This window comes from Limulus polyphemus, unplaced genomic scaffold, assembly GCF_000517525.1.
Source record: "Limulus polyphemus unplaced genomic scaffold, Limulus_polyphemus-2.1.2 Scaffold2090, whole genome shotgun sequence".
NCBI classification, from domain to species: Eukaryota; Metazoa; Arthropoda; class Merostomata; order Xiphosura; family Limulidae; genus Limulus; species Limulus polyphemus.
This window is the reverse complement of record NW_013667700.1, coordinates 52,359-68,450: the sequence shown is the minus strand read 5'-3', so window position 1 is coordinate 68,450 and position 16,092 is coordinate 52,359. Positions and strand designations below refer to the sequence as shown.

The window sequence follows — 16,092 nt, the reverse complement described above, 5'->3', positions numbered from 1 at the left end:
GCTACCAACAATATTACAAATTGTCAGGATATGATTCAGTTGTCAAGTGAAGGTTCTCACCTATAGCTGGCTACCAACAATATTACAAATTGTCAGGATATGATTCAGTTGTCAAGTGAAGGTTCTCACCTATAGCTGGCTACCAACAATATTACAAATTGTCAGGAAATGATTCACGTTGTCAAGTGAAGGTTCTCATAGTTTTAAATTCCATGTATTAAACTTCTTGTTTTAAACTCCATGTTGTAAACTTTGTCTTAAATTCCATGTATTAAACTTCGTGTTTTAAACTCCATGTTTCAAACTCCAAGTTTTAAATTCCATGTATTAAACTTCTTGTTTTAAACGCCATGTTTCAAACTCCAAGTTTTAAATTCCATGTTTTAAACTTCATGTTTTAAACTTTGTCTTAAATTCCATGTTTTAAACTCCATGTTTCGAACTCCACCTTTCAAATTTTATATTTTAAAATTCATGTTTTAAACTTTGTCTTAAATTCCATGTTTTAAATTCCATGTTTTAAACTCCATGTTTCGAACTCCACCTTTCAAATTTTATATTTTAAAATTCATGTTTTAAACTTTGTCTTAAATTCCATGTTTTAAACTCCATGTTTCGAACTCCACCTTTAAAATTTGATATTTTAAAATTCATGTTTCACCGCTCGTGTTTATCTTAGTGCATGAGTTTCTTCCTTTTTCTAAATCGGCATTTTTCAGACTAGCTCCAAAGGAACAATTTGTGAAGTTTAGTTATCCTAAGACAGAAATACTAGAACATCTGTCAGATTTGGATTTCACTAAGTTACTGAATTACAATCCTTTCTTACAATTATCTACGCAGCAATGGTTTACAAATTGTTTTAATATTCAGGCTTTTCTATTGCCCCATTTTCGATGGAATTGGATATACATAAAATATATATATAATATTTTGTTATATTTTCAAAACCTTGTTTCAAAACAACTGGCAAAACTCTACCTAATATTATATTCTTTTCTACTTGCTAGGTGATGGTTGCAGCCATCAGCCAAGAGGGCGAGGCTGAGGTCAGAAGATTGCAGATAACTGTTACAGAATTCAATCAATTTGCCCCTCAGTTTGAAAAAGAAGTTTACTACGGTGGCTTGCACGTGAATACCCAGGTGGATACTCCCGTCTTGAGTGTTCGTGCGTACGATGACGATCCCGTACCTTACAACGCCGAGGTGTACTACAGAATGCACCAGAATGCTTCCGGTTCTTCCTTTGCTGTAAACCCAACAACTGGACAACTAACCTTAATTCAACCCCTTCAGTTGTCTTCACAATCCCTAAAATTTGGGGTTTTCGCTGAGGATGGTGGCTCCCCCAAGCGATGGGCACAGACAAACATAGAGATTGCTGTGAAAACTATATCTGGTATGTTTAGAGTAACGTTTATCATTTTTCGATGCTTCCTAAACTGTCGAGAACTATTAAAATGAAAGTATAACTAAAACCCATTATGATTTAAATATGGATATTCTGTCATTATGACAATAAAGTTAGGAAAAAAAAACTACCGTTACTCTCTATATAATGGTTTTAAACAAATCAGCCATTATTTTACCATTTCGGCTTCATGAGGGCTACCAAAGGTCGTTGTTTTCTAACATAGTTGTGAAAACATCTAAATCCCTTCAGTGTGCACTACACAAAGAATAGTGTGTTAGGTTTGTTTGTTTTCGTGAAATCCCACGACCCGGCAAAGCGGTTGTAATCTACGAACAGGTGGTCGAGAAACGCGGGCTTCAAGTATTTCTATTTGTTTGTTTGTACTTAAGCACATAGCTGAACAACGGTCTATCTGTGCTGTGCCCACCAGGAGTATCGAAACCCGGTTTTTAGCGGTGTAAGTCCGCAGACATACCGCTGAGCCACAGGAGGGCAGGTGTAGAGTATCGTAATATGTTGCATCTTTGGATGAAATATCTTTAGAAGATAACGAGTGTTAACATCCAGCATATCTTAAAATAAAGCCACCTTAGGACACGTGAAAAGTAAAATTTAAAACGTTTCTTATGTTCAAAAGTTAATTCGTATTTTGTTTATAAGTACATATTACTGTGTGTAGTTCTTCCGTTAAATTTTATAAGTACATATTACTGTGTGTAGTTCTTCCGTTAAATTTTATAAGTACATATTACTGTGTGTAGTTCTTCCGTTAAATTGTATAAGTACATATTACTGTGTGTAGTTCTTCCGTTAAATTTTATAAGTACATATTACTGTGTGTAGTTCTTCCGTTAAATTTTATAAGAACATATTACTAGGTGTAGTTCTTCCGTTAAATTTTATAAGTACATATTACTGTGTGTAGTTCTTCGGTTAAATTTTATAAGTACATATTACTGTGTGTGGTTCTTCGTTAAATTTTATAAGTACATATTACTGTGTGTAGTTCTTCCGTTAAATTTTATAAGTACATATTACTGTGTGTAGTTCTTCCGTTAAATTTTATAAGTACATATTACTGTGTGTAGTTCTTCCGTTAAATTCCCTTCTCCGGGTTTCGTTGCAATATTGCTTAGCTTTCTGAACACATTTCTATTAAACGCTTAAAGTAAAATACCATAAAAAATGGCAGGTGTAGGTTTGTTTATGTAATAGTTATTTAATTGCGTTACACGTTTTATTTTTGAATATGTTTCAAACTTCGTGTTTCATCAAGCATTTTTACCATAGTGCTTATATGTGTTTCACAGTTATCCTTCGAACTACATAAATGTCACGTCTCAGTTGCGCATCTTTTTATGGCTGGTCTTAATAATAAAAATCAAAACAAGCCCACTCTCAGACTGATACATATGCAAGTGGTTGAGTTGACATTATGACCACCAGATGACGGTATGGTCGTTTACTAAAATCATTGAAACAAAAACTAGAAAGAAAACAGTCTTCCCGGATCTGTATAATCAGATAGTATTATGAATCTCTGGAGTCTCGCAGGGGGAAGCAGTGTTAAAAAGAAACTTGATACTTATCTTCTCAGTGGGGATCCTCCAGTTTTTTATTTTGTATTTTTTACAACAATAATGCGAGTTGGAAACTTGTTTTCGCAGTACGAATTTAATTAGTCTCCAAGAACTCTTAGTACCTTGTTTAAAAAGTCAGCTTGAAGACACAGAGTCCAGTAACGTCGTGTTTTTGTTACGAACCGTACTATGTAGGAAAGCTGACGCAAGTTTTTACGTAGCTGTTTGTACTTTGCACGTAAAAGAACCCGGATATTGAAAACAAAAAGAAACATCAGCATAAAATATACAACCATTTTTAATAAACACCTTCCGGCTTAAAACTCGTTGATAAAATATACAACCATCTTTAATAAACACCTTCCGGCTTAAAACTCGTTATTAAAATATACAACCATCTTTAATAAACACCTTCCGGGTTAAAACTCGTTGATAAAATATACAACTATCTTTAATAAACACCTTCCGGGTTAAAACTCGTTGCTAAGATATACAACCATCTTTAATAAACAACTTCCGGCTTAAAACTCGTTATTAAAATATACAACCATCTTTAATAAACACCTTCCGGGTTAAAACTCGTTGCTAAGATATACAACCATCTTTAATAACTTCCGGGTTAAAACTCGTTGATAACATATACAACCATCTTTAATAAACACCTTCCGGGTTAAAACTCGTTGCCGTGACTGAATCTGGATTTGACTATTAAACGAATATTACCTAGTGGTTGAAATAAACCTTTGTAGAGGGCATTTCATGACAACTAAAATTTGTTACAACATCTTAGCTACAGCTGTTTGTGAACGTATTTAGACCTCACCTTTAGAACACCACGACTATTATTTGGTTGGATTCAAGGTAACAATGTAATTCGAACAGCAACTGGTTATTTGTTCTCTAACATTTTATCATTATTATTTTAAACAAGTATTCAATTTGATATTGCCCTTGGCTACAGCTGTTTGTATAGATGTTTACAGCTCATTTGTTAGAGTAAATTTTTAAAGGCCACGGCTATTATTTGTTTGGATTTAACATAATTGAAATTAAGAACACCAGCTGGTGAGTTGTTCTTTAACCTTCTGTTATCAAATTGTTTAAACAAGTATTGCATTTGGTGTTGCCCTTAGCTACAGCTGTTTGTGGAGGTATTTAGAGCTCCTCTGTTGGAGTAAACTTTATAACACCACGGCTATTATTTGTTTGGATTTAACATAATTGAAATGAAGAACAGCAGGTGGTGAGTTGTTCTTTAACCTTTTATTATTATTATTTAAACAAGTATTAAATTTCACGTTGCCCTTAGCTACAGCTGTTTGTGGAGGTATTTAGAGTTCGTTTGTTGAAGTAAATTTTAAAACATCACGGCTAGTATTCTTTCGGGTAATTGATATGACGTAGAGCAGGTGGCGATTTGTTCTTTAACTTTGTTTATTATCTAAACAAGTACCGAGTTTGAAGAAGTCCTTGCAGCCACCTGATGGTATACAAACATAGACATAGTCTATTCACATTAAGAAACTAACTTCCATCACAGTTTGAAGTGCATACCGGAGGGATTTACACATTTTGATAAAAAGTTTAGAAAAAAAAACCTTTATACTCCAGATAATTATAATAATTTTTTATTTTAACCAACGTTTTGCCTGTGCGGCTTCTTCAGGGTTAGTACATACAACTGTTTGATATTAGAATATGTCATATGTTAGTATAGCTGTATAATGAGTATTATATCTTTACTATAATATGAGAACAATAGTCAAATAATAATAATAATATATACATTGTAAGAGGCACATTACGACAGACTCGAGAAATAGAGCATTGCAAGCAGTTTTATAATTTAACGAATATTCTAATATCAAAAAGTTATCTGTACTAACCATGATGAAGCCGCACAGGCGAAACGTTGGTTAAAATTAAAAAATATTTTATAATTAACCAAAGTATAAAGGGCGTTTTTTCTAACGTTTTTATCATAATTTCCATCAAGTTTAAGTACAAGGTTATATATATACTAGCGAAAGTACTCGGCTTCACTCGGGTTATTAGGTTGATTTACTCTAGATGACTATGTCAGTTTGTGTGTATTTTGAACCCATTTTAGCTTAAAAGTATAACCTATATACTTTTGTTGCTCCTTTATAGGATGTGGCCTGTTTATAAAGGTAACCTTCCCTCTGACTTGTCCTTCGATTTTAAACTTAAATAATAAAAACAAACCTCATTAATTAACGGAGCCTCTGAATTAGAAAACAGCAAATATTTTTTTCAATTCTGTATTTTATACCTTTCATTTTATACTTTCAGCACATAGCCTCTTAACAACAATATGAGGTTGTACTTTTATTTCTAAGCAACATGATATAAAAGCCATTGCTGGAACGCATTGTTACCAAAACGCACTGGCTTTTCTATATGTTAGAAGTTGTTATATAAGGAACCACTTATTTCCCATATGTTTTTTTCGCTGGTTTACCTCATTAAAAAGATGCGCATGTGCGCATGCACGTGGATAAGTAATAATACCCAGGGACACACCCTCAGGGTTCATTTAGTATGTGTACAGAATTACAGGTTTCAAGGTTCTTTCCTCTTGTAGTTATGGCGGTCGCACACAGTCACACCCATTTATCATTATAGATATCTAGATATTGTTGAATTGATTTCTGTCAATTTCTGGTGAAAAAACAAATTTGGTTCCGTTTCGTTTCATAGCTACTCTAGAATTACTGAAATAAGATGTCAACATATAAACATATTTTTAAGGGACTTTAAAAATTGTTTAAGATTTTTCTCACATAAAAACAACAACAAAAAAGACGTGAATTTGTATATATTTTATTGAGTTAAAGTACTTCTGTTTCAATGACTTTTGACATATTCCAAAGCCCCCCAGTGGCACAGCGGTATGTCTGCGGACTTACAACGCTAGAAACCGGGTTTCAATACCCGTGGTGGGTAGAGCACAGATAGCCCATTGTGTATCTTTGTGCTTAACTTCAAACAACAAACATATTCCAAAAAGAATCAAGATAAGGTGGTATTAAGAATCAACCAGTGGTGCTTTACATTTGGTGAGAAGGTCTGTGTGGTGTAGATTTTGTTTACACACTCCAAATACCATGGTATTTAAAATAAACTATAATTCATGTTATCTTTCACATGCAACAAAGATAAAACCAAAATGTAAAGTTATCGATAAGAATTTATTTTAAAGTTGATATAGGTATTACACTCTTCACACCTAAACCAATAGTAACAGAGTTGGGTCTTTCTTTACGCCTGATTTAGGTATTACACACTTCTCACCTAAACCAGTAGTAACATAGTTGGGTCTTTTTGTAAAAGTCTGGTTTAGGTATTACGCATTTCTGACCTAAACCAATACTCCCACAGTTGGGTATTTTACTTTTTAAAGCTGATTTAGGTATTACGCATTTCTCACCTAAACCAATAGTAACAAAGTTGGATCTAAACTGATAAAATAGAAGGAAAATAGATATGGTGATTGGTGCTGTTGACTATCTACTAGCCTAGGAAGTGGTGATTGGTGCTGTTGACTATCTACTAGCCTAGGAAGTGGTGATTGGTGCTGTTGACCCTCCTGGGCTAGTAGATAGTCAACAGCACCAATCATCACTTCCTAGGCTAGTAGATAGTCAACAGCACCAATCACCACTTCCTAGGCTAGTAGATAGTCAACAGCACCAATCACCACCTCCTGGGCTACTCTTGTCTAATCGAACAGTGGGGTTTGAGCCTCTCTGTTTGGCCCAACCACTGCTCCGAAGTGCGAAGCGTTTTTGAGACTACAGGCCATAAATAATGAATCACCGGATTCACAGTTTGGGTACTAACCATTAGGCCACGCCCGACCCTGAAATATCAGAGTTTGAACCACTGAAGTTGGCCAGCTTTTAAGGTTTGCGCTATAATAATTTAAGCGTCAAAAGAAACAACCAAACCTAGTTAATAAAGATTATTCTTATTGTTGTTCTACAGTTGCGTCTATTTTACTTTTTTTGCTGTCCATGTTCATTTAATGTTTCCTCACACATTTTCTAACTTACCTGTTGCTTACAGTTTTACCTATAAGTGTGACTATTATCGCTTCTCATCTGTAAGACAACTCCCAACATTCCTTCTTTATTGTAATATTAACTTCTGAGAATAGGTGGGATACTTACAACATTGTAATATTAACTTCTGAGAATAGGTGGGATACTTACAACATTGTAATATTAACTTCTGAGAATAGGTGTAAATCTTGTTTCATTTGAAATACTTGTAATTACACCTCTAAACATTTGAGATACTTGTAATTACATCTCTAAACATTTGAAATACTTGTAATTACATCTCTAAACATTCGAAATACTTGTAATTACATCTCTAAACATTTGAAATACTTGTAATTACATCTCTAAACATTTGAAATACTTGTAATTACACCTCTAAACAGAACAAGTATAAGCCGTAATATTTAATATGACCAGCACTTACACTTTGTTTTTGTTTGAAATCGTACGAGCTGGCTTCCTAGCCCTGTTTCTCCAGAATTCCAGCCGAACACCTGGAATTGGTACTCTGTTCGTGGTTTCAGCCCTCTGGCGGTGGTACACTTGGAGACGGAATCCGTAGTGACATTAACTTTGGTAACACCTCCTTCTTCTTCCAACCCTAACTCCTTCAGCTTAATCAAGTAGCCTGATACATCTCCAAACTGTGGGGCTGTCCAACAGATTTCCACCGAAGATTCCGCGACGTGAATAGCTTTAACTTCTTGTGGTTCTACAAGAAAATTAAAAGTTTAGAGATGTAATTACAAGTATTTCAAATGTTTGGAGATGTAATTACAAGTATTTCAAATGTCAACACAAGACCGCTGACTTAATTTTTAGAAAACCAGATTATTTTGACTTTGTAATTTGCTAATTTGTCCAGGTAGGGTGAAGGTCCGGGTTTAGCAGGTATGCAAAGTAGACAAGTAACAGCCTAGGGTAGAAAAATCAAGATATTAGATTTACGTTCAATAAAATCAACTATCTCTGGCTCGATTTACAACTTTTGTCGTCTTTTACTGACCTGGAAATTGTGTTAATAAACACTAAGGTTGTAAAACAACCAACTGAAATTAAAATTACTCTCTGCTAAATTTGAGAAACTAGTTAAATAAAAGACGAGGAAAACTAAGCTCTTTTAAAGCTAATTAGTTATAAGTATGACACAAATAGGCCTGCTAAAGTGAAAGTTTAAATAAAAGACGAGGAAAACTAAGTTCTTTTAAAGCTAATTAGTTATAAGTATGACACAAATAGGCCTGCTAAAGTGAAAGTTTAAATAAAAGACGAGGAAAACTAAGTTCTTTTAAAGCTAATTAGTTTTAAGTATGACACAAATAGGCCTGCTAAAGTGAAAGTTTAAATAAAAGACGAGGAAACTAAGTTCTTTTAAAGCTAATTAGTTATAAGTGTGACACAAATAGGCCTGCTAAAGTGAAAGTTTATTATACATGTTGCGAAATGTTGATCATTTAATCATTACTAACTTCGACCAGATCAAAGCTAAAATCAACCCATTAGAAAGTATAGGTAATTAAATATATTTTTCTTACGTTCCTACTTATAAAGTTTAGAAAGTACTCTTTCAACATTTGGGTACCCACGCAGTTAACGATATTTTTGGCCGTAAACCTATTAACATCTTTTGAGACTCGTCCACCTTATAGGAGATTTAGGTTTGTCCTAAATCCTTATGCTGAGCTAACAATGCAAAACAGAACACATAAATATTAGTTGTTAGTGTTAAGTACTGTCATAGATTTGATGTTCATTGAATAACATAACATCAGTATAACCGTGTATAAACAAAACTTTCCACACATTAAACAGCACTGACAGTGTAACTTTAGAAGATCCTGACATAGGTAGTAAAGTAGGTAAGATGTAGAGCCAAGTAGCAAGATAGTACCAATAATGTAGCCTAAAACTAATATTTATGAAAATGCAAATTAATAAATTAACTGAATACCTGAAGAGGTATAACATTGGAACTCCAATCAAAATGTTATCTTGTTAAATGTAATAAAAAGAAAAACAATATATTAAGCATACTTTGAGGTGTTCTAACGCAACTGATTCTACTTTAACTACTTATTTCACTATATATGAAGCAGGCAACAGGGAGTAATAAATAAAGTTAAATCTGTAAAAGCCGAAAAGTAAACATGATAAGGTTCGAGAAAAATCAATAATAGGACTTGGAAAGGAATTTTCAATAATGGTAAATACGACAATTAATATAATTTGCAAAAACTAATGTAATACTACCAGTGGCTTAATATTACACTATGTGTAAAACTGTTAATGTAGCTTGGTAACAATATAGTAAGAGCGTAAACTAACGGAAGGTAAAAACTAATGTAATACTACCAGTGGATTAATATTACACTATGTATAAAACTGTTAATGTAGCTTGGTAACAATATAGTAAGAGCCTAAACTAACGGAAGGTAAAACTAATGTAATACTACCAGTGGCTTAATATTACACTATGTATAAAACTGTTAATGTAGCTTGATAACAATATAGTAAGTACCTAAACTAAAGGAAGGTAAAACTAATGTAATACTACCAGTGGCTTAATATTACACTATGTGTAAAACTGTTAATGTAGCTTGGTAACAATATAGTAAGAGCCTAAACTAACGGAAGGTAAAACTAATGTAATACTACCAGTGGTTTAATATTACACTATGTATAAACTGTTAATGTAGCTTGGTAACAATATAGTAAGTACCTAAACTAAAGGAAGGTAAAACTAATGTAATACTACCAGTGGCTTAATATTACACTATGTGTAAAACTGTTAATGTAGCTTGGTAACAATATAGTAAGAGCCTAAACTAATGTAATACTACCAGTGGCTTAATATTACACTATGTGTAAAACTGTTAATGTAGCTTGGTAACAATATAGTAAGAGCCTAAACTAATGTAATACTACCAGTGGTTTAATATTACACTATGTGTAAAACTGTTAATGTAGCTTGGTAACAATATAGTAAGAGCGTAAACTAACGGAAGGTAAAACTAATGCTAATCATTATCTTATTATTAGTTCAGTATTACCTTAAACAATTCCTAAAAAATTAAAATGTAGACGTGTAAAACTTTTAACTCCACCAAGAACATTGTTGAATTTCACACAACGTTTCGTGAATTTTATGTGCAAATTGCAATAATAAAAACCTTCTTTGTGAACAATGTGTGTGAGCTTACGAGCTCTGTTCACGAAATCTCATAATCCAGCTCAAATTTTATTACATCTGATAAGCTATGAGTAATATAATAGACAGATTATAACCTCAAAGTCGAATGTGGCCGTTTTATTGTGGACTTGGATATTTGTTTAACCATGTTGACGACTAAATCAAGATTTTGTGCTTTGGTGTGTCTGTGTGTGTGTGTGAAAGAACCTTTTTACATGCAGACAACGGTGCAGGTTTCCGCCGGGGTCAATATTACAAAACCTTACCTGGGACAGGAAAATACTTAAAGTCGACCCAAAGAGAACGTATTCGGTTAGGATAATAAGTAACTTATTGACTGTGAATGTAAAGGTCGTTAATATAATAAATTAGCCTTTGTGTATCATCCAAATTAGTACAGATTTTATAAAGTTATACGGCATGTAGACAGTCAGTGTATTTTTGCTGTTCGTAACTACTGCTCTCAGATTCCCAACGTATGGCTCAGTGTTCGTATGTATATCTGAAGTGTATACTGGCCATATCATCCAACACGTGTGAAACAAGATGATCCACATGCTAGCGTAGTCAAGTGGCATTTTTCAGCGTAGGGTTATTCGTTGTTAATTATGTCATCAACCCATTTCACTCTTATGTTTTTTGTATAGAAGTAATGTACAGAATCAAATCTAATACAAACATCTTATAAGTAAGGCCTATTTAAAATGCAATGTAATGTACTTGCGGTTAGTTTTCTTCAGTGATGGGCATAGCATGCGATGGGGTGGGGGTATCATATGACGATGGAGAAGATTGTAATGCATTACGGGGATGGGGAGGTGTATAAGAACGCAGATTTCTGCCCAGTGCTGTGCAGGGATGTAATAACACCATTCTTGTTAGTCAAGCTGTAATAACACCATTCTTGTTAGTCAAGCTGTAATACCATCATTCTTGGTAGTTAAGGTGTAATAACACCATTAATGTTAGCCAAGGTGTAATAACAACATTCTTGTTAGTCAAGTTGTAATAACACCATTCTTGTTAGTTAAGGTGTAATAACACCTTTCTTGATAGCCAAGGTGTAATAACACCATTCTTGTTAGCCAAGTTGTAAGAACACCATTCTTGTTATTTGTTATTACACCTTAACTAACAAGAATGGTGTTATTACAGCTTGACTAACAAGAATGGTGTTATTACACTTGACTAACAAGAATGGTGTTATTACACCTTGGCTAACAAGAATGGTGTTATTACAGCTTGACTAACAAGAATGGTGTTATTACACCTTGGCTAACAAAAATGGTGTTATTACACCTTGACTAACAAGAATGGTGTTATTACACCTTGACTAACAAGAATGGTGTTATTACACCTTGCCTTTCTTGATAGCCAAGGTGTAATAACAACATTCTTGTTAGTCAAGTTGTAATAACACCATTCTTGTTAGTTAAGGTGTAATAACACCATTCTTGTTAGCCAAGGTGTAATATCACCATTCTTGTTAGCCAAGGTGTAATAACACCATTCTTGTTAGTCAAGGTGTAATAACACCATTTTTGTTAGTCAAGCTGTAATAACACCATTCTTGTTAGCCAAGGTGTAATAACACCATTCTTGTTAGCCAAGATGTAATAACACCGTTCTTGTTAGTCAAGCTGTAATAACACCATTCTTGTTAGTCAAGATACCTATTTATAATGAATCTCAAGGGACCGGCTTCTAAATTTGTAGTTTCCGTTTTTTACCAACCGTCCGTAAATGTACAGGTAGTCATAATTGAACAAGAAATTAAAAACAAAAAATGGGTCACATGCTATAAAATTTGAAAAGTTATCCAAAACTTAAAAAAAGGGGGAAAATTGTAGACACCCCCCATTTTTTTTCATAGAATGCGCTTGAAAACCACGCTGCTTAGCCACGTGCCAGTTATCGATATATTTTAACGGCTGCTTTCTTTTGTTTTATCTAGTAATAATTATCTCATCTCCCCCTCCCCCAGTGACACAGCGGAAAGTCTGAAGGTTTATAATGCTAAATAACGAGTTTCGATACTCGTGGTGGGCAAAGCACAGATAGCCCGTTGTGTAACATTATACTTAACTACAAACAAACAATTATCTAATTAATTACATTTGATTATAGGTTTGATCCAATATTGTTTTATACATAAGTACACGGCATATTGTTGGCTGCCATCTCGTTACAATGTCCTTTTCTGAATATCGTTTTCTGTAATACCTTAGACTGAAGTAAGCATCTTTTGATTTTTTTGTTACCTTGACAACCAAATTACGAACTAAAGTGTTGTTAATTACGTTGAAATATCAGTGTGACGCACGCGATCGTATTGCAGGTCTAGGAGACCCAGAGTCTTGCATGGAGAAGAATGTGGCCACCCTGGTTAAAGTAATTGTTGTTTACATTTTATTGTTTAAAGTTTTCACATTCCTGCTCTTCCAGAAATGATAGTCCATAGGCCAGCATTGCGCAACGCACGACTAGGGGAATGCGCGGAGAGTCAGAAGAAGTGAATCGTAACGCGCAAGTGCAATTGATGCTGTAAAATCGACGCACGAGACTCTTTCATTTCGAAGTGTGAATCTGTCGGCACAGTCAGTTCGTTGTTTTAACAGTCTGTTGAAAAATCGTCGTCGTAACGATGGTTGGGTTTGTTTTTCTCTCTCTCACGGAATGGAATTCCAATTCATTTCTACCAATGACTTTGACCAAGGGCGTAGCTAGCAATACCGGGTGGGTGGGAAATTGTTTCGAGAAAAAAAAACACGAAGAAACGTGGAATTTCTTCTTCAGAAATAATTTAAGTGACTTATGTGAAAGTCAAGTGTTTATTTAAAAAGCCAGAAGTTTATGGGCCTTTTAGATGCTGGTTGACGCTAACTTTTTTATGTTTCAAATTATATCAGCATACCGTTTTGGAAAATATGCTGCTTTAAGCATAATAGTGACGAAGAACCACTTTTTAGAAAATCAAAGTTTGGAGACGACTTGGTGACATAATCTTGTCGAAATGTTATACATTTATAATAAAGTTTATTTCATTACCCACTCAAGTCGTATCCCAACATTTATTTGTGTAGTACTAGACTGAAAATACAGGGTGGGCCATAATTATATACCGGTTAATCACGACACAGTACAGTACCTCGTTGCTCCACGTGATCTCATCTCACACGACACAGTACAGTACCTCGTTGCTCCACGTGATCTCATCTCACACGACACAGTACAGTACCTCGTTGCTCCACGTGATCTCATCTCACACGACACAGTACAGTACCTCGTTGCTCCACGTGATCTCATCTCACACGACACAGTACAGTATCTCGTTGCTCCACGTGATCTCATCTCAGTTAGCGACGAACCAGTAACTGTGACGAGCGTGCGGCACAACAGAACAGTGAAGAAAAAGACTGCTACTGGGATATCAGGTTAGCACATAAAGGGGTACAGGAGTATGGCTCACCCTGTGTAGTCCTAACAATTTCCAAAACTAACAAAAACTATTAATTAGTATTATTATATTTTCAAAAACGAAATTATTTTTGCAACTCACACTATCAAATATATTTTGTATGCGATACTTTCTGAGACATTTGAGTTAATATATTATAAAGTCTTGATAAATTGTGTCTTTAATATGGCCCCTCAGACGGCAGCGCCACTAGAGCATTGTTATCGATATTAAATTCCGATCAGAGCAAGGTGCCAACTTAACTAAAAAATAACATTATACATCAATCCGATGATCAGCGTAAGTAATTAAATATACCGCTTATAATGTATTGTTTCAACAGTTGGTGCTATTAACGAGGTTCAGTCCGTTTAGGGGATTTAGGTTGGTCGTAAAATTATATATTAAGTTAAAATTGCAAAATAATCTGTATAATAAAATTATATAAACATCGTAAAATTATATATTAAGTTAAAATTGCAAAATAATCTCTATAATAAAATTATATAAACATAACTAGATATCTTAAACAATGTAACTAATGCTGTTACTGAAATTAACGCTGAAGAAAGAGGTGATTTTAGTTATGAAACCTACAAACACTAATTCTTAGCTTGTACTTAGTAGATTTAATGTTCGTTGAAGAACGTAACATTAGTATAACCGTGTATAAGTAAAATCTGTCATAACCCCCCTTGATAACGTCATGTGACCAATGAAAACGACCGTGTAACTTTAGAGTAGCCTGACAACTGAGACACATGGTACTGTTTAGTTGTAGAGTAAAATAGCAGTTCAGTTCCAATGATGCAGCCATAATCTAATACTTATGAAGATACAAGATAATAAGTAGGAAGTTCGATGAAGAACCGAATCGTACAATAAATATTGGTAATCTAATTAAAATACGACCGTATTAAATCTAACAAAAAAAGTAAAATAACATATTATACACATTATGGAGTATTTCTAGCACAAAAAAATTCGACTTGAACTAACCTCAACAAGACAGACCGAGAGGGTAACAGGAAATAACAAATAAAGTTAAATCATCCCTAACAGTCGAAAAGTAAACGTGATAAGGTTTGAGAAAGTTCTGTCATAGGACTTGGAAAAGGAAGTAACAACAATGGTAAATACGACAATTAAAGTATTTAGCAAAAACTAATGAAAATAATGCTAGTGAGCTTACGAGGTCTGTCCACGAAGTATTTTAATGTTGAATAAAATATATTTTATCTGATAAGTTATGAGTAATAAACATTGTAATATAACGTATTTGGAATACTTGTATTTGGAACGTTTATAGCTTCAAACTTAAGTGTCCGCTTGTTTGAAAAATGTGATCTTCAATACTTGATCAACGATGGTAATATATAAATACAAGTAAGGCTTTGTTTTTACCAGAGTGGGTTCTAGTATACAAGTTCGAATAAATATAAAACTGTGACTGAAGTTACCTCTCATTGGAGTTCCTTGTATGTGTTCGATAAAACTACGGACTGAAGTTACCTCTTATTGGAGTTCCTTGTATGTGTTCGATAAAAGTACGGACTGAAGTTACCTCTCATTGGAGTTCCTTGTATGTGTTCGATAAAAGTACGGACTGAAGTTACCTCTCATTGGAGTTCCTTGTATGTGTTCGATAAAAGTACGGACTGAAGTTACCTCTCATTGGAGTTCCTTGTATGTGTTCGATAAAACTACGAACGAGATAAAATGTCGCTTAGTTTATAACAGCATTAGCTTTCATCATAATTCTCCATCTAGTTTATTCAGAAAACGATTCGTTAACTGCATTCCAAGGCTGGTCGTGGCCTGCTGTCCAGCGTGTCCTGGCTGTGACTCCCAGGACCATTCGTGTTCGCAACCAGTTGTCTTTAGGTCGTGACTGAGATATAGGAGTGGCAGTCAAACTCCAGTATTCAAATACAGAGAGTTGGCGGTGGATGCTTTTGACTAGCTACCTTCCTTTCAGTCTAGCGATTTAGAATTAGAAATGACTAGCACAAACATATATTACTTAGTTTTGCACGAATATTTGAATCAGGGGCACGCGGGCGTGTTTGTTTCTATATATGCGAATCTGGGACACGCGGGCGTGTTTGTTTCTATATATGCGAATCTGGGACACGCGGGCGTGTTTATTTCTGTATACATGAATCGGGGACTCTGAAATTTAAAAAAAGTAAAAACGTTTCTCAGTCTTATAGCGATATATATGAAGAGAGGTCTTATATTTCCCATTACTCGTTCTTTTCAAACATGAATATATAATTATTGATGTCTATATAATGTGAAGATATAATTATTGATGTATATATAATGTGAAGATATAATTATGATGTACTATATAATGTAGAA

At 34.3% G+C, this 16,092-nt stretch overlaps 1 protein-coding gene across 1 annotated transcript in view; it reads left to right on the top strand.

The window, feature by feature from the left end:
- Positions 1-1,013: 1,013 nt before the first annotated feature.
- LOC106465905 (adhesion G protein-coupled receptor E1-like) overlaps positions 1,014-16,092 on the top strand; it is a 50,350-nt gene continuing 35,271 nt past the window's right edge. The window contains exons 1-3 of the mRNA XM_022393848.1: positions 1,014-1,401; positions 12,717-12,783; positions 13,374-13,705. Coding sequence (XP_022249556.1) covers positions 1,014-1,401; positions 12,717-12,783; positions 13,374-13,705 — 787 coding nt within the window. The remainder of the gene's footprint in view (positions 1,402-12,716; positions 12,784-13,373; positions 13,706-16,092) is intronic.